At 39.1% G+C, this 19,873-nt stretch overlaps 2 protein-coding genes across 2 annotated transcripts in view; one reads left to right on the top strand and one right to left on the bottom strand.

Annotated features, from left to right (window-relative positions):
* Positions 1-7,678, top strand: part of LOC106870105 (zinc finger protein 235) — a 9,912-nt gene extending 2,234 nt beyond the window's left edge. Inside the window, exon 2 of the mRNA XM_014916091.2 lies at positions 3,155-7,678. Coding sequence (XP_014771577.1) covers positions 4,369-5,514 — 1,146 coding nt within the window. The 5' untranslated portion in view covers positions 3,155-4,368 and the 3' untranslated portion in view covers positions 5,515-7,678. The remainder of the gene's footprint in view (positions 1-3,154) is intronic.
* A 2,077-nt stretch (positions 7,679-9,755) lies between these two features.
* The window catches only part of LOC106870080 (zinc finger protein 431), a 36,101-nt gene continuing 25,983 nt past the window's right edge, over positions 9,756-19,873 (bottom strand). The window contains exon 2 of the mRNA XM_014916056.2: positions 9,756-16,254. Within this exon, the coding sequence (XP_014771542.1) occupies positions 13,089-15,410 (2,322 nt within the window). The 5' untranslated portion in view covers positions 15,411-16,254 and the 3' untranslated portion in view covers positions 9,756-13,088. The remainder of the gene's footprint in view (positions 16,255-19,873) is intronic.

Genomic DNA, 19,873 nt, shown 5'->3' with positions numbered 1-19,873 from the left:
TATATATATATATATATATATATATATATTTCCTTCTTTTTTCCATGTTCTCCTCTCTATCCTTTCTATCAAAGAGCACAGGCTCAAAATGTCGAAGACTTTTCCATTCTTCTTGAGTGTCAAACTAACACACCTGCTTGTAGTTCCCTCACCTGTCTTTGTCTTTTGTTTTCTGTACATTTTAACTATATATTTATAGTTGACAACCAATTTTGGTGTGTTTATGTCCCCATAATGTAGCAGTTCAGCAAAAGAGACTGATGGAATAAGTACCAGGCTTACAAAAAGAATAGATCCTGAGGTCAATTTCTTCAACTGAAAAACCCCATAAGGTGGTGCTCCAGCATGACCACAGTCACATTACTGAAATGAATAAATGTATAAAATATATTTCCAGTATGGCTGCAGTGAAATGATTGAAACAAGTAAAAGAACCGTCCAACCCACGCCAGCATGGAAAACGGACGTTAAACGATGATGATGATGATATACTTATATAAAATAAAGTGAGAGACTCATCAGATTAAAGTAAATTTGTTTTTATTACAACTGAACATAAAAACAAATATTAACATATCTGTCTGTCTGTTATGATCGAGAAGGTGAATCACAATGACCTTTCTGTGTGCCCAGTTTGTGGCAGACGATGCCTTTCTTTTGCTGGGCTCAAATCTAATTTGTGAACCCATGGAAAACGAACCTCTACCAACTATTCTATATGTCTGTGCACACCTTTGAATGCAATGTATGCCAGAAGGTTTGCAAATCTAACGGAGGCCTCAAAAGACATTTTAAGATCCACAAAGATCAGAACTTATCTGCAACTCATGGTGGTCCAAATCAGATATGCAATCTATGTGGGTATCCTTTCAAAACATTGTCTGGTTTAAAAAACCACATCAGATGCCATGATGGTTCTAAGGTGTGGGTACAGGAGATGGTCAGACTCTGTATAAGGAGTAGACCAAACGGGGTCGATGCCAGTACCCCCTGACTGGCCCCTGTGCTGGTGGCACGTAAAAAGCACTATCCGAATGTGATTGATGCCAGTACCCCCTGACTGGCCCCTGTGCCAGTGGAACATAAATAGCACCCACTACACTCTCGGACTGGTTGGCATTAGGAAGTGCATCCAGCTGTAGAAACATTGCTGGATCAGATTGGAGCCTGTTGCAGCCTCCTGGCTTGCCAGCCCTCAGTCAAACTGTCCAACCCATGCCAGCATGGAAAGCGGACATTAAACAATGATGATCATGATGATGATGCTAACTTAGGCTTAGTCCACCTCACCTTGTGTTTTAAGGTCTGTTGTTGGTAAAGGAAAAAGATACAACAAAAATGAAAGTGCATACACAATACAAATGCGGAGACCTTTGGCGATTTGGTTGTTATTTTTACCAGATTAATAACCATGTAGAAGGCCTCTCCACCATTGCCACTCCTCTCTCTCTGTCCAGTGGTTCAACAGTATTTATTTGTGTGAGAGTGGTCAGTTTGGTGATCAACAAACTTCTCTAGACTGTCACTTCATAAGAAGGCGGTAGTGGTAGTGGTGGTGGTAATTAATGTGTCACTCAGTGCACCTCTCTATCAGTCCTTTCTCTCTCGCTCTCTTTCCACTGTTTAGTAACTGATTCACCCCCCCCCCCCACACCGTGTCATTAATAGTCACTGAAGTTTTATAACCCGAGGTCAGTCCTATGACAGGCAGGTAGTTGTTGTTGTATAGCTCAATCTTTTATGAATTTGTTTTGCTAGATTCCCGATGTGTAACAGATCTTCTTACATTTGGCGATGGTCAACAATACCTGGGGCAATCCTGATCCACAAAGTCATTTGCTGTGTGTGTGTGTGTGTGTGTTACCTGGTGTCACCTAATCGTTCAATATGCTAGAAATAGCAGCCAAACTCTCTCTCCCATCAAACCCTGCTATTATTCAGGTGCAGTGTACACAGGCCAACATTATCCAGCATTGTTGTTGTTGTCATTGTTGTTTAACCCCAGGCCAACCTTGATCCAGCTACCCTTTGTCGTGAAGATGGATTGGTCAAACAGTTGGGAGATCCACAGATTTGCCGCTACTGCTATTGTTGTTTAACCCAAGGTCGAACCTAAACCAGCTGACCTGTCGTCAAAGACGTTCCAACCATGATCAGCCCTGTTTCTTTCAGGCATAACATATCTAGGATTACATTGTCTGTTATGTCATTTTTTCACATGCAGAGTATGATTGAACGAAGATCTAACAGGTATTTCTAGCAAAATCGTGTGACCTTGTACATGTTCCCTTGTTAACCGACATTTTATAATAGCTGTTATTGCTGCTGCTGCTACTGCTGCTGTTGAGGCTCAAGCCAACCTTAACTGAACATACCTGTAATCAAACATATTGAAAAATATTTTGGTCAGTTTTTTGGTATTGTTTGTTTTTTGTCTGAATAATTTCTGAGGCAATTTTGCTCGTCTCCCTGTCTTTTCTGGATGGGACGTCCAGCTGGCTGGACGTCATTTCTCTCACCTCCCAATATCTTTTTTTCTCTTCTACTTATTCTGTATCCTTTCAAAATCTCTCCCAGCCGTTACCCATTACAATTCATCTTCGTCTAACAGCCCTAAACATCTGTCTTCATCGATCGTTTCTGTACGTCCACTCTGTTGCTGTTTGTTCGTTCGAAGCCCTAACTCTCCACAAATTTTATAGTTTTAAAATTTCTGGATGCTGCTGTCTTCTGAAGTTTTCCTGTCTTGTCGTTAAAAGCACAAAACAGGTAGTAATAAATAGTTGCCAACTGAGGAGGAGTTAGAGTTCTTTTGGTTTTTTTGTCATGTACTTGTCTCTCGTTGCGTGTTTACGTATTTTTCATTCCTTGATGTTCTGTACTTAATATGTATTTTTTTCATTTTTATTTTATATATATAATACACTCTTGGAGTGGTTGGTGTTAGGAAGGGCATCCAGCTGTAGAAACTGTGTCAGATCAGATTGAAGCCTGGTGCAGCCATCTGGCTCACCAGTCCTCAGTCAAACCATCCAACACATGCCAGCATGGAGAGCAGATGTTAAATGATGATGATGATGACGATGATGTGTTTGTTAACCACATTAAAAAAAAAATTATTTTGATTTTACAAATATCTTTTCTTCTATTTCAGATTGAAAACAGCTAAACTTATATCTAAACTTCACCGAGCTCCATCACAACCAAACAGATTTTTGTATTTGCATATACACCCTGCATAGACTCTTTGGATTAAGGTGTTTATATATATATATATATATATATATATATATATATACACACATATACATCCTGCATTTTACCCTTTGAGAGAAAAGGAGTTTTTGGGGTTTTTTTCCCCTCAGGATTTTTCTGTTTGGAAAGCCTCCTTACAGATTAGTTGAGACCCCTCAGGAAGAGAACTGTGAAACTACACCTGCTACCTGACACATACATCTTTATACATACATACATATTGATTTATAGGACATATTGTGTTGTGTGTCTATATATATAGACAATTATAGATGTTATATGCAGGCATACATATACACATCTATACATACAGATTTTTACATGGAAGACAGTCTCACTCTGTGATCCCAAGAATTCTCACATAGTGCCATCAGATACAGGTTTGTCCAACTCACTTGATTATCATAAGTATTGCCCTTCAATCTACACACACACACAAATACACGTGTATTGACGCTCAACAGCTTCGCATAAAAACACATTTACACACACATGTATATATAGTGAATGGTGATACTGTACTGGCTGATTTTTTTTCAATACTTGAAGAATTCAGAATTGTCTGAAGTGGTTCAACTTTTATTCCACAAGTGTTCTGGTGTCGTTGAGGCACGTGACAATTTATAGATGCTCCATAGTGATTAAGAAACCCAGTTCTTCAATCATTAATCACAGATCACTAAATTATCAGATTATCATTAACATCATCATCATTATTGATACTGATAATCAACAACAGTAATTAAAAGCAAATAACTTTCCAAGAATTTAATCCTACATTGAACTGCCATTTCCTAAGATAATCCATGAATATCTTGGTTCAGTGAAGATTCTTGAGTTGGATTTTGGATGTTAATATCCAAACAACAAAGGAAGAGGAATTAGAAATTGTCTTATTATTGTCTACCATTTTCTTGTTCTTTGTTGTTTAACAACAAAACTAAAGTAAAAAAAGACATCATCCATGTTCTACAAGATGTCGTTTTCTTCCAAGAATCGTTAACTAAATACAACTGAGTCTTTTCTTGAATTACATCCTGACATGGCTGTGTGCAGCCATTAGACTGAACTACGTCTGTTATCTTTCCTGTATGTGTTAGATAGGGAGTTGCGATGGAGGGAAATAGTTGCAATCATATTGGCCATCATCATCACAATCACCATCACCATAACCATCACCATGGACACACTCTTCACAACAGCAGCAGCGGTAATCAACAAGCTGTCGTGCTGGCTGCTGCTAATATTGCAGGGGACAGTGGCATGGCTCTGTCGGTGGCACCGGGGGCAACATCCGACAAGCAGTACAAGTGTGACATCTGTGGCAAGTGCCTGTCGCGAAGAGACCACTTGAAGCTCCACAAGAGGATTCACACCGGTGAGCGCCCTTTCAAGTGTCAGATCTGCGGCTGCGCGTTCTACCGCAGCGACCACCTGGCACGGCACCGAGGCACGCATCAGCTGGAGAAGCGATTCAGCTGCGAGATCTGTCGCAAAACGTTTGTGCACCGGTCGTACCTGAAGGTGCACCAGAGGATCCACACGGGCGAGCGGCCGTTCAGGTGTCAGATCTGTGGGTTCGCCTTCTCCCGCAAAGACCACCTCGTCAAACACAATCGGCCAAACAAGAACGGCATCAAAATAAGCTGCGTGCCGCTACGCAACAACAGCAACAACAACAACAACAACGTTACACTGGCAACAACAACAGCAATCACAACAGAAGCCTCCCCAACACCAATCAGCAGCAGTAACAACAACAACAGCAGTACTGGTGGTGGTGGTGGTGGTAGTAGTAGTAATAGTAACAGTAGTAGTAGTAGTAGTAGTAGTTCTTCAAATACCAATAATAAACCTAACAAAGACAAACAGACTAGCAGCACTACAGTTGCCGCTAACAGTAACTCCGGAGTGAATACCAGTTGTGCTGTCAGTGTGAATACATCACAACACGCAGTGGTTGCTAGCCAACAAGCAAGTGCCTCGGTTGTCGACATCTCCAGCCAACCACAGCACTCGGGAGTGAATGTTAGCCACCACCTCAACTCGAACGTGGTGGCGAGCAGCACTCAAGCCACCTACCCGGCCGGCACTCAAGTCTATCCGCTCTACACCCAGATGAATCCTGTCACACATATCTTTCCGAGCACAATACAGATATCTCCGGCGACCACACAGATCTTCCCTACCATTCAAATGTACCAAGGAGCCGTCACCGTCTCTGCCCCAGCGGCAGCACAGCTTTATCAGACGAAATAAAAATAAAAAACAAAAACAAAAACAGACAGAAAACAAATGAAATTTTAAACCCCCGAGGAAGTTTTCAAAAAAAAGAAACGAAAAAATGTAAAAACTGAAATATAAAACAACAAACTTGGAAATGAAATTTGGAAAACAAAAAAAACAAATTGAATTAAAATTTTCCAATTTTAAACGGAAAATGAAGAAATTAAATATGGTTCGTTGTGTTGAATTGAAAAGAGAATTGATTATTGAAATGTGACAGGGTTTTGTCACAAACCCCTTAAGTAAACAGCCCTCTACACACACACTCACACCCCTACTCGGCACGCACACACTCTGAACTTGTGGTTTCCCATTGTCTGCAAACTGTAGATATTTAATCATCAGTTAATCCAAGTGGATTACCACCATTTCAATAGGTTATGAATTTACAACCTCAACAAACTAGACTTTCATATTCCTTTCTGACAATGTGACTCTTAACCTTCACCCTGCTAAGACGACTCTCATACTCCACTCTGACAGTGTGACTCTCATACTCCAGTCCGACAGTGTGACTCACACTCCACTCCAACAGTGTGACTCTGATAGCATGACTCTCATACTCCACTCCACTAGTGTGACTCTCATACTCCACTCCAACAGTGTGACTCTGATATTCCACTCCAACAGTGTGACTCATACTCAAGTCCGACAGTGATTCTCATGTCACTCCAGCAGCATAACTCTCATACTCCACTCCAACAGTGTGACTCTCATACTCCACTCCAACAGTGTGACTCATACTCCACTTGAACAGTGTGGCTCAGTGTGACTTATACTCAAGTCCGACAGAGTGATTCTCATATGTCATTCCAGCAGCATAACTCTCATACTCCACTCCAACAGTGTGACTCTCATATTCAACTCCAACAATTTGATTCTCATACTTGATTCTGACAGGCGTCTGCTTCCAAAACATTGTTACATCAGTCAATTCTGTTGATGTTGGTTTGGTATCAGATGTTGGTGGAGGAGAGATGGAAGAGAGAGAGAGGGACAGAGAGAGAGAAAGAGGGGGTAATGGTAGTTCCATGGTTCACAAAACTTTGCTAATTTTCTCAATATGTTTTTTGTGAGAAAACAAAAGTTCCATTCTACAATTCACCACTTCTGCTAAACATGCAGAGACAGATATGCTTTAAGGTGGTGCCCCTGCATGGCCACAGTCACTGTATGTGTGTGCATGTTTGTATAAGCTAATAATGTATGCATGTATGTATATATGTGTACATATATATATAAATGAAATATATAATACACTTAAAGTATTATACATATAATGTGTATCATGGTAAAATGAACATTTTATACATGTATATATATGCCATGTAAAAAGCACTGGTGCTGGTACCACATGAAATACTCTGGCGATGGTGCCATGTAAAAAACACAGGCAGTGATGCCACATAAAAAGCACCCTGTAGAGTGGTTGGCGTCAGGAAGGACATCCAGCCATAGAAGCCATGTAAAAATGAACTTTGGGACCTGGTGCAGCTCTTTGGCTTTCCAGCTCTTGTTAAACCATCCAAGTCATGTCAGCATGGAAAACAGATGTTAAATGATGACAACGATATGTGTGTGTGTGTGTGAATATATATATGTATATATATGCAGTGTATGAGGATAAAAAAGCCAGGGTGTTGATCCGCTAAAAACTGATTAACATATTGCAAACAGTCTTCTCATTCCCCACCCCCCTGCTAAATGCTATCTCCCTCCCTCCCTCCTTCCACCTCTCTCTGTCTCTCTTTCGTGGATGTAACTCAACTCTTCTGGGGTCAGTTCTTGCACACTCTTAAAACCTGCTCTAGCCTGGTCACAGATGGGCTGTGAATGACAAGATTGGATTTTGTTATTTTTGGGTTTTTTTTAATCAACCAGGCTTTGTTTCTCTAGTTTTATATTATTATTATTATGTATACATATGGGGTGGGGTTTTTTCCTTCTCTTTCTCGCCATTATTTTGGGTGAGGGGGCAGTCAATGGATAACGTGAGGGTGTGTGGAGCCAATGGACAAGAGTCGGTGTCAGATACTGGACAATATAAATGACTGCTAGGTTTTATTTTATTTTATTTTTTAATGGCAAAAATAAATAATTTGAAAAAGAGAAAAAAAATAACCATTTGCTGTTTGTACATGAATTTCCTGTTGTATATATTTATATGTCTCCTCTTCTTCCTTTTGCATATTTTTCTATGCTTGCATGTATTAGAGAAGCCATCTCGACCATATTATAGTCCTTCATCAGCTTCTTAATGATGTCCGACCTCCTCCACTTCTTCACTCGACTATCATCCTTCATATTCATCTTATAATCCTGTTCAGATGTCTTGTCTTGCAAGGTACTTGACCTTGTTGGTACCACATAAAAATCATTGGTGATGATACCACATAGAAACCACTGGTGATGGTACCACCTAAAAAGCACTAGCAATGGTACCACATAAGAAGCACTAGTGATGGTACCACATAAAAACCACTGGCGATGGTACCACATAAAAAGTGCTGGTGCTGGGGCCACATAGAAAGCACCCAATACACTCTAAAGTGGTTGACATTAGAAAGAGCATCCAGCTGTAGGAACCTTGCCAAAACAATAGACCCTAGAGTGGCTGTCATCCTTACCAGCTCCTGTCCAAACCATGCCAGCATGGGGAATGGACATTGCAAAAAAAAAAAAAAAAACTTGAATCATACCAACACAATCTTCTCTCATGTTTGGTATTTGATTTCTTTCATACCAAGCTTATTTTTCTTATTCATCTTCCCATGATTCCTCCACCAGAGCACCCATCCCCTTTACACCCCTTCCTCATCTTCTGTATCTTAATGTCCAAAGTTTGTTGTAATGCAGCAACATCACACATCATACAATCTGTTCTTCATTTTAAGAAAGGATTTCCCTCATTACCAGCAGAACTAATTAACTGCCTGAACTTTCTGAAACCCATCTTCTACTCTGCTTTTTGAGGTTACCAAGGTAACAGAAACTACAACGTTACGGTCTTCCACCATATGAAGTAATTTAAAACACGGCTGCCCCTACTGCCATCTACCCCTGTACATCTGCTGCATACAAAGTCCCGCTTCTCTATTAGATTTACTTGTGATTCCTATAGTTTCCATTAAATACTCGGGTATAAAAGTCCCACCAAAATTGTTTCTGTCGATTAAATATGACCGATTCCCAGAGAGCCCTAAAGTTTTTTATTGTTCTTGTTAAATCTTGTCTTTTCTTTTCTAGATTTACTGTTGGATTTTTATTGTAGACCCTGCTTCCATTTCTTAAAGGACTTAATCTCTAAATCTTTTGGCCAACTCAGCTATAACAACCAGGCATTGATATATAAGAATTCTCAAAGACAGCCAGCCTTGAAGTTTTCTGTCATGACTTAGAAGAACTACATCAAATAACAGGGGACTGAGAACTGAACTCCCTTCATAGACCTCATTTCTAGCTTCCTCTTTACTTTTAGCACCCCTGTACCTGCTTGATCAACTCTCAAAAACCATTCATATACACCAGTGGTTCTCAAACATTTTGGGGCCACCACCCACTTCATGGCCACATAATACCCTCAGTGCCCCTTATCAGCTGTCATATACTGGACGTGATGCTGGGCCAAAGAATGGGAAAAATCAGTTGAGAGGATGCCTATGTCTACTTGCAACAACATGAACACCTTAAACAGTTAATGAAAATATAAGAGGACGTGTAACCGGCCCACTTCTGAGTACCCCTCATTCATTGGACAATGAATTTTGCTTGTGAAGACCTATTGAGGCAAGTTTAAACAAACTAAAATCGCTGACGTGGTCAATGACAGTGGGCGAGTGGTTAAGAAGCTTGCTTTGTAAGAATATGGTCTCAGGTTCAGACCCACTGGAGCAACTTGGGCAAATGTCTTCTACAATAGCTCTGGGCTAACCAATGCCTTGTCAGTGAATTTGGTAGATGGAAACTATGCAGAAAACCATTGTATGTGTGTGTTTATGCCCTCCTTGATAACTGGCACTGATTTGCCTAAATTCCTGTAACTGAGCAGTTCAGCAAAAGACCCCAATTGAATAAGTACCAGACTTTAAAAAATGAGGTCAATTTGTTTAAAAAAAAAAAAAATCCATCGAGATGTTGCTCCAGGTTGGCCACAGTCCAATGGCTTAAACATGTAAAATAAAAAGATAAAACAAAAAACAAAAAAAGAAACAAGATTTTTGATCAGTTATATTTTTATATATATTTTGTTACTGTAAGTTCCAGAAAATTCTCACAGACATTTGACAATATCTACAATAATAAAATGTTTTTTAATCAGTTTTAAGATGTCACCCAGTCCGATCTAAAGTTCTTCATTATTTTGGATAAGTTTGGCCTTCACCAAACTCCTTTGACAATTTTTCATGTTGGATGGCAGCCCTCATCCTCACTTTATTTCACACTCTCTCTCTCTCTTTCACGATTTTGTTACCTGCTCTGGTCTATAACAAGGTGAATGTGACAGGGGAAGGGGTCGGGGCCAGTGCCTTGTCCAGGGGGAAATCAAAAGCAGCACTAAGGATGAGACATGAGAATCGGGACTCGTTAGCCAAAGTGGTGGTCATATCCATTCCACTACTTCAACTCCTTTATGATTGTATATATATATATATATGTGTGTGTGTCTGTATATATACATGTGTGTGTATATATATATATGCATATATATATATATATATATATACACACACACACACATGCATCTGTTAGGCTTATACACATGGGCGTTTTTATTTAACAGCCCTGCTTTTATTTAAAATTACACATTAGGGAAAAATGTAAAATTTGAGATGGACTTGAATGACTGAAAGCTCGAGAAGAAAAGATTGACATACACAAAGTCCTGAGTTAGAAATATGTGTTTTGGGTTGTCTCAGAAATGGTTTCCAGAGAGTTTTAGAAGGAAACCAGAAAATTTTCGGTTCGTTTTATATATGTGGGGGGATTTTCGTCCTTAGAAGGCCATTCAAGAAACAATATTATAACCACAAGGAGTGATTCAACTGAATGTTCAAGTTTTGTTTTAAAGGATGAATATTTGAAGCTGTTTCACTGGCCTCATCTGTGATATTATTATTGTTGTCTTAATTGATGGCCATGATGAACCAAGAAATATCAGACAAAAACTTTGTTAAACTTAAGTGAAATTTCAGTAATTCCCACTTCAATCTTCTGCAGGTTTCCAGCATGAGGTTATTACTGTTTTTTTTTTTCTTTTTCACGTCTCCCTTCTTTTGCAGTTCTACCAATAATGTACATAGCATTAATCTTAGACAGGTTTTGGTGTCAGACACCAAGTTTAGCCCTGTAGCATTCATGTTATTCTGTCACATGTGATGCTTATTTATTCACATTGTTCTGAATCAACGATGTATTATGTTGTTGCTTTGAGATTTTGATGCTGTAATTCCTTATTTATAGAATGACACTGTAGAATAGGTATGAGAGGTCAGACCTGGCCGTTTTCAACATAAATCACATAAGATATTTGGGCCAGGTATGGGTGGTTTAAACGCTGAAGGTTTAACCTTTTTGTTGCCAAATTTCTGTTGAAATACACTGTTTGTGTCAATTAATTATGAAAATTATGAAGAATCTAGTAAAACGACTGTCATTATTCAGTTGGTGTTTGGAACAAATCAACATGGAATTTTGATGGAAGATTTAAATTTAGATCACAATAAGAAAGTTTGTATCATAGAACCAGGTCTGATCTCAGGCAGGTTGGTACCAAAAAAGGTGTCACAAAACTTTTTAACAACTTATCACCATCTTGGTTACATCCAATACTTCACATGTCGTATGAGCCATGCCTGGTAGAAAAACTTCTAAGTTGTACACTTTACACTTGCAACTTTTAAAATGTATGAAATCATTTCACTTTTGTTCTTCACATTTTCAAAATCCCTGTAGCAAGTCCTTGAACTTCCCAAAATTTCGTTTTAAGATTTTATTGATTGATAGATTTAATTATTTTCAATCATAGATAACTATGTCTGGTCTGTTGTCATTAATATCTCCACCAATGTTAATAAGACCATACAAAATCTTTGGCTGAAGGTGGTCTCTGCTGTCAGGATGTGGAAGTAACATTTACCATGAATTTCTCTTGAATGTTGTCCAATAAACATATTCGGTCGGCTCGAATACCACTCATGCCAAGACTGGACATTCAGCAATGATATTGTTAACTGTTTCACCATCAGAACACAGCCGGCACTTTGTGCTATTGGTGGTTTTAATTAAAAAAAATTTTTTTTAATTTTTTTTTATAATGAATCTTGTAGGTAAGGCCAGATCTCATGGCAATCATTTTTATTTGTAATGAATCTTCAGGTAAAGCCTAGTCTTGTGCCATTGTTTGTGTTTTCTTCAATTATTGTTTAAAACATCCACATGAGAGTCACTCCGACGAGTAAGAAGCTAAAACTTTCTTCTCATGAAATATCCTCACAGATGTCTACAAAAGCCTTCACTTCTTCCTATTCACCTGGAGATACACAACTGCTCCACTCTTTGTTTCTGCATAATATATTCAAAGGTCAGTAAGCAGCTTACTTGTTTTAACAGTTCACCCCACCAAAAACGTTTATTATATAGATCAAGCTTCATTACATCAACTCTAAAATAATCCGACACCTGAAACACTTTTGATTGTCATCATTTGATTCTGTTTTCTTTGACCATCTTTATTTTCAGCGTCACTGCCATCGACATACCATAGCAACTGTCTTCTGTTTCCTCTCATCCACCATTTATCATGGAAGTTTCTCTTCTGCTTCACTGATTTGTCATGTTAAAACTTTTCATCTTTCAGTGTTGAGCTCTTTGCATATTTGTTAAACACTTATTTCATATCAATGTCTCTTTCTGTCCAGCAGATATGATGTGGCTATTATTATTATTTCACTTAGCCCCAAATCAATTCTGAACCAGCAGACATATAATCAAAGGAGCTCCAGCTGGGACAACCCCATCCTTTTGTGTATTTAAGGATTACACTACCCATTGTGTCCTTTTTTTTTAAGTGTATGTCAGGGAATTTGGCTGTTATTTTAACAGGCTGATGAACTGCATAGATGTACCCCTATTGGATAGGCAGGGCAGATTCAGATTTGTCTCAACATTTTCAGAGCAAATGATTAATTAAGCAGTTGGATCTCCCTTGTCAATTAATTAACGATGCACTTGCTCCACTGTAAATTTATAATCAATCTCTTGATTTATGTTGTGGATGTTTGACCATTATTTTTAGACATTTCACATGATTACATCCTCTTGATTATCCATACTAGCTAGCATGGGTTGGATAGTTCTGTAAATGCAGACATCTGCAAGTATTTTTTTTTTTTCAAGCATTCATTTTATAGCTGGATCCCAATTACTTTTTAGAATCATAGCCAATACATATTTTTTTCTTTTCTTTTTTCCATCAAACAGGCAAGTAGAACAATGCCAAGTGTTAAGGTGCTAAATTAATCTGTAACAAACCCAATGTATTATCAAAATTAGGGGTAGATAGATTGCCACAGCAATGTACTCATTGGGGTGTATTCCTTGATATTCTTACACGATGTGGGTTTCAGAAAATTATTTCTCACTGGTTTATGTGTCTTTTCATGATTTTGTAACTTCTCGACAGTTGCAAATTCCCGATTACAAACCTGGCAGCATAAATGTGAGGTGTCGTTATTGGTGAGGGGTGGTGGTGGTGGTGGTGGTGGCGGCGGCGGAGGTGGTGGTGCATGATTTAATTGCTGGTGACTCATCAACATTTCTTTTGATTCACATTGCTTGTGGCATATGTCGCAGTTGAACGAAACTTTCTCAATCATGTGAGTTTTCCGATGAATCTGCAATTTGTCCTTTCTGGCAAACTGGCGCGAACAGATTTCGCAGTGGAAAGGCTTCTCACCGGTATGTATCCTCCGGTGAATTTTCAAGTTGTCTCGCTGTGCAAACTGCTTCGGGCAAAGGTCGCAGTGGAAGGGCTTCTCACCAGTGTGCGTCTTCTTGTGGATTTGCAGCCTGTCTTTACGAGCAAACTTCTTTGAACAAATCTCACAGTGAAACGGCTTCTCGCCTGTGTGAGTTCGTTCATGGATCTGAAGTTTGTCCCTTTGAACAAACTGCTTTGAACAATACTTACAATGGAACAATTTCTCACCCGTGTGAGTCCTGCGATGCAACTGGAGCTTATCACTCCGAGAGAACTGCTTGGGACAGAATTCACAGGAGAAGGGCTTCTCTCCTGTATGGGTTCTTCTATGTATGACTAAATTATCTCTTTGAGCAAAAGTCTTCGGACAGTATTCACAATGGAACGGTTTCTCTCCCGTATGTGTTCTACGATGGATTTGCAACTTATCACCGCGAGCAAATCGCTTTGAACATACTTCACAAGAAAATGGTTTCTCCCCAGTATGGGTCCTTCTGTGTATAACCAAGTTATCACGCTGGACAAAGTTTTTCGGACAGTATTCACAGTGGAATGGTTTCTCTCCTGTGTGAGTTCTACGATGAATTTGAAGCTTATCACCGCGAGCAAATTGCTTGAAACAAATGTCACACGAATATGGACGTTCTCCCGTGTGGATCCTTGTGTGAATCTTAAGTTTTTCTCTTTGGACAAACCGTTTGTCGCAGTAGCTGCAGTGATAAGGTTTTAATCCCGTGTGAGAGCACTCGTGAATCTTTAATTTGTCCTTACGAGAAAACTGTTTCGTGCAGTAAGTGCAATGAAACGGTTTCTCTCCCGTATGAGTCCGCTCATGTATTTGAAGTTTATCTCGGTGCACGAATCGCTTGTCGCAGTAGCTGCAATGGAACAGCTTCTCACCTGTGTGAATGCGTTTGTGCATTTGTAACGTATTCCTACGTGCAAACTGTTTTGGACAAAGGTCACAGTGGAAGGGTTTCTCGATGGGTGGAGGGGGTTGCAGAAGGAGCATGTGATGGGGCTGCTGAAGTGGCACCTTTGTGTTTGGTGAAGAGGGTGGCTGTGTTTTCACAGCATGCTGTACCTGAGCTACTTGCTTTGGATAAACCGATGTGTTGCCGTTACTGCTGCTGGTGTTGTTGTTGTTGTTGTTGTTGTTATTGTTGCTGTTAGTGTTGTTATTGTTGTTGTTGCTGCTGCTGGATACGCTATTGCGATGGTTGGTGTTGCCGCAGCTGCTGTTACTGGTCAGGTTAACACTACAGCTACTACTACCACCACCAACACCACCACAACTACCTCCACCACCACCACCGCCACCGCCAATGCTACAGCTGCCACCACCCCCAACACTACAACTACTCCCACCACCACAACCACTACTCACTATGCTATTGTTGTTAGCAGCCTGGCAGTGTTTCGGCTGGTACGTGCCCCCATGCAAGTGTTTCATGTAGTCGTTAACATCCATTGCCTGTTTATCGAAGTTCTGCAGCCGTTCGTGCGTTTGCAGGAAACACCGCTGCGTGAACTGGTTCATGTAGCTGGCGGCGCAGTGGAAAGCCTTCTCGGAGCAACTGCCCGCAGCAGTAGTGCCAGCTGATGGGAAAATACCATGAGACTGTAAGTAGCAACGCTGAGCAAACTGGTTGCTGTATATCTCACTGCACCACGACTTGTCGGGGACGTGAGGGAAGCGTTGAGCCTGCCATGGATAATGCTGCATGAACTGCTTTGAATGCATGTTGATGGCGGCAGTGACATGGCTCGGACTATTCGCACAGCTGGTACCATTGCTGCTGCTTGCTGAACAAATGCTATGAGGGTGGTTCCGATCGCTGGTGTTGGAGACCAGGTTTTTCCCCGATTTATCAGATGAAGTCTTCTCCATCCTTGTTTTCCAAACTTAAGGTGTTTTCCTTTCACCCAACCCCTAATATATATATATGTGTATATATATATATATACGTGTCTCCTGATCCTTTTTTACCTCACGAACACAACAATAACACCAACATCAAGTATTTTGGTAAGAGAGAGAGAGGAAGGGAAAGAGAGAGTTATGTTTTGTTTGAGTTTTTTGAAAAAAAAAAAAAAAAAAGAAAAAAAAAAAGGAATCAGTTTTCTTTCTCTTATGTAAACTCTGAAACGAACATATCTAAGTCAGTTTGGCCAAGGATTTTCCAGTTTTAGCGATCTCTACTGACCTCATGTCAACATATAACTAGAAATATCATTGTTAGTTAAGTAGCAGAAGCTAACATATTATTTAAATGTTCTGGGTCAGAAAAGTGATTTTTTTTTTCTCTTTTAATCAATTGAAACTACACCTGTGACGATAAGAAGAGTAATTAGCATTAGTGACAGTTCTTGTCATGACAGGCAAGGGAGAGAACTCTGCAATTTAAATTGATTAGAAATCAAATGGAGAGGCATGCAGTGTTATTTACAAGTACACGTCTTTGGGAGATATGGATCCATTATCAACATGTACATGAGATGAGTATGGATGAGAAATGAGTGGAGTATGAGTGAAGAGTTCCCTGTGTGAGTTTTGTCGAGTTTACTTGTTTATGTTATAAAGAAATGAAGAAGAGTCAATTAATTAGACAGCTGGGCAAACAGGTACACAAGCAGACTGCTGTACGCACACACACACACACATATATATATATATTTGTGTGTGTATGTGGAACTGGTCAAATGTCCAAAAGTTCAAGTCCAGTCTGCAGAACCTGTAATAAAAATAGAAAAAAAAAACATTATTAAATAAACTGAAAAATAAACTACATTACAAGGTTTATACAGGTTTATACACACATACACACACGTGCGCATACATAACATTTTCATCATTATTTGATGTCTGCTTTCCAATTTGAAGAGGTTGAAGACGTTTGGCAAGTCAAGTTCCAATGTCATTTTTGGCAGATTGTCTATGGTCGGATTCCCTTGCTTATTACCAATCACTTTACAGAGCATTGGGTGGGGGGTGGGGGCAGCACTGTGGATAATACCTTGCAACTTGTAAAACTAAAACAACCCCACCGCCGCCTGGCTTTACCCGAAAGGATGGAAAGTCATGTTGACTTCAGTGGTGTTTGAACTCAGAATGCGACAAGTAGAAGAAAAGAAGTCATTTGTCAGCTACCATAGTGACCCTGCCAGCTCTCTTCTACCCCTTAGCAACAATAATGATAATCCTTTCTACTGTAGGTACAAGGCCTGCAATTTGTGGGGAGGGGTATAGTTGATCACATCGAACCCCAGTACTTGACTGGTACTCAATTTATTGACCCCAAAAAAGATAAAAAGCAAAATCAACCTCAGCAGGATTTGAACTCAGAACGTAGTGGCAAGTGATATACTGCTAAACATTTCGCCCAGTGTGCTAACGATTCTGCCGCCTCACCGCCTTAACAACAACAACAACTATTTCAAAATTTGGTGCAAGGCCAGCAATTTCAAGGGACGCGGTAAAACGATTACATCGACCCCAGTACATAACCGGTACTTATTTTATCAATTCTGAAACGACCCTGGTGACATCTGAACTCTACAACAACAAGAATAATCCTTTCGGTTATAGGCACAGGGTCTGAAATTTTGGGGGATGGGGCCAGTCGATTACAGTGACCGTAGTACGCCTATTTCATCAATCCCGAAAGGATAAAAAGCAAAGTCCCATATTTTAGTCAGCCTATCATTTCTTCCAGGGTCAATAAAATGAAATACCAGTCATGTACTGGGGCCAATATAATCAACTGCACCTTCTCCTTAAATCTCTGATCTTGTTCCTATATATGAAATGAATTTAATTTAATATTACATCATCCTCCTCCTTTGATGTCCATTAAAGGATGATGATGATGACGACGACAATTTTAATTAGATGGAATAGGTTGGTTCTTTATAATGAGTAACTCAATTACAGATAGAGTTTCAGAAAGACACACCCACATGTCATTCTCAATTGACAGCCTTGCAGGAAATTTGTCTTAGGTTATAAAACATTACTGCAAACCTCTATTCACACCAAGAAACACAGACAGAAAGAACAAAAGTGTTGTCCAGACATTTTCCCGACAAAGAAGTCATCTTCAGTTGATTGTGTGTGATTACTTCAAAATTCCAGTGTTTTTTTTCTCTTTTTGCCACAGACTTTGAGTACCCCAAAATTTTCTCTTATATTCTTTTACTTGTTTCAGTCATTTGACTGCAGCCATGCTGGAGCACTGCCTGAAAGGTTTTTAGTCCAAAAAATCGACCCCAGGACTTGTTCTTTGTAAGCCTAGTACTTATTCTATTGGTCTGTTTTACCAAACTGCTAAGTTATAGGGACATAAACACACCCGCATTGGTTGTCAAGTGATGACGGGGTACAAACATAGACACACACATAAATATATACATAAATAGATATATGACAGGCTTCTTTCAGTTTCCGTCTACCAAATCCACTCACAAGACTTTGATTGGCCTGAGGCTAGAGAACTTTGTTGTTGAGGCAAGTGGAATATTTTGTGTCTGATGTTTTGACCTTTTTGTCAAAATATTTCTGTTGAAACACACTGAGTGTTGTTTAAATCAATTTCGAATATGATGAAGAATTTAGCAAAACCACTTTGTCCATCTTAAAAAAGCTGATGTTTTAAACATAAATTAAACATGCAATTGTGATGGAAGGTTTGTAATTTAGATCATTTTAACCCTTTTGTTACAATACCACTGTTGAAATAAACTAACTCTGATTCAATTAATTTTGAACTGTCTAGTAAATGATTAGCGCAAATTAAGGCTAGTGTTTGGAACATAAATTAATACAAAATCCTGATGGAAGAAGGTTAGTTAGATTACTTTAACCCTTTAGTTACCATATTTCTCTTGAAATACCACTGTCTCAGTTAATTTTGAAAATAATGAAGGTATTTTTAAAAAATACTTTTTGTCATCATTATTAATAGTATTTGGAACAAATTAATATGAAATTTTGATGGAAGTTTTTAATTTAGATCACTTTAACCTTGTTTCTGCTGAAATAAACTACTTTTGCTTTCAATTAATTTGGAGAATAATGAAGAATTTAGAAATATAATTTGCCAAAAATTCAGCTGTGTTTTGAACATAAATTAACATGAAATTTTCATGGAAGGTTTTTAATTTAGATCACTGTCACCCTCTTAACATATTTCTATTTAAATACAAGTCTTTGTTACAATAAATTTTGAAAATAATGAACAATTTAGTAGCATAACTTCATTTGGAACATAAATTAACACGAAAATTTTAATGGAAAGAAATTCGTAATAAAGAGGACAGAGGTAGCAGTTTCAAAGAGTTTTGTATCAAAAAGGTTTAAATTAAAACAGTAAATAATTTTACAGCTGGTGTTCACATGACCTTTGAGGGTCCTTATAAGATTTTGTCAGTTAAAATATTATTATTATTATTCTACAATACACAAAATGATATTTTAACATTTTTTAAATACAATTCCTGATAATATTCAATTACAAGAATTCTTTTAAACCTCAAATGGCCATGAAGGTCCACAAGAATAAAATAGGAATCAAAGGGGGGAAAAAACAATTGAGGGGCAATGATTTTGAATCAAGAAGTTTTTATCAAAGAGACAGGGGGCAGTCTCAGAGTTTTGTATTAAAAGCAATATTAAAACAGAAAATAAATAAGCTTGGAAGGGTTTTTTGAAGAGACCCTTGGACAATGTTCTCTTGATGTGTTTGAGCCCCTTGGTCAAGTGTAATTAATAGGGGTTTCTTTTTATTATATTGTTCCAAGATGGCTCTGTATTTTCTTCTGAATCTTGCAAGAATGTGATTTGGCTGCTATGTCTAGCAGAGGTTGTTGGGTGACAAACATAAAGAGATAGTTGTGTGGTGGTGGTGGTGGTCATTCTTGGGTCTCAAGACTAAGGAGCTATTGGCAGAATGTGTGGTAAATGGATGGTGGTGCCAGGGGTGGCTATTGTCAAGGTAAGAAGGGTGAAGACAATGGCAGTGGTGGGCGATGGGGTGGGGGGAATTGGTAGTTATTAGCAGCAGGGTATAAATTATTGGAAAGGATGAAGAGGAGGAAATTGGAGGTAGTGGCTATTGGCAAGGTATATTATGGTAGGAAGGATTGGTGATGACAACAATGGTAGTTAGTAGTGGCTACTGTGTGTGGTGGGGGTGATGATGGCTGTTGGCAAGGTATGTGGTTTGAATGGTAGTGGTAGTGGTGGTGCTGGTGTGGGAGGGGAGCTATTGGCAGGATGTAGAGTGGTGGTGGTGGTGATGGTGATGGTGGTAGAGGAGACTATTGGCATTGATGGAGGTGGTTGTTGGCAGAACG

The sequence above is a fragment of the Octopus bimaculoides genome, chromosome 14 (genome assembly GCF_001194135.2).
Source record: "Octopus bimaculoides isolate UCB-OBI-ISO-001 chromosome 14, ASM119413v2, whole genome shotgun sequence".
Taxonomy (NCBI): Eukaryota; Metazoa; Mollusca; class Cephalopoda; order Octopoda; family Octopodidae; genus Octopus; species Octopus bimaculoides.
Note: the sequence above shows the minus strand (reverse complement) of the source record. Positions and strands in the feature narration are given on the sequence as shown.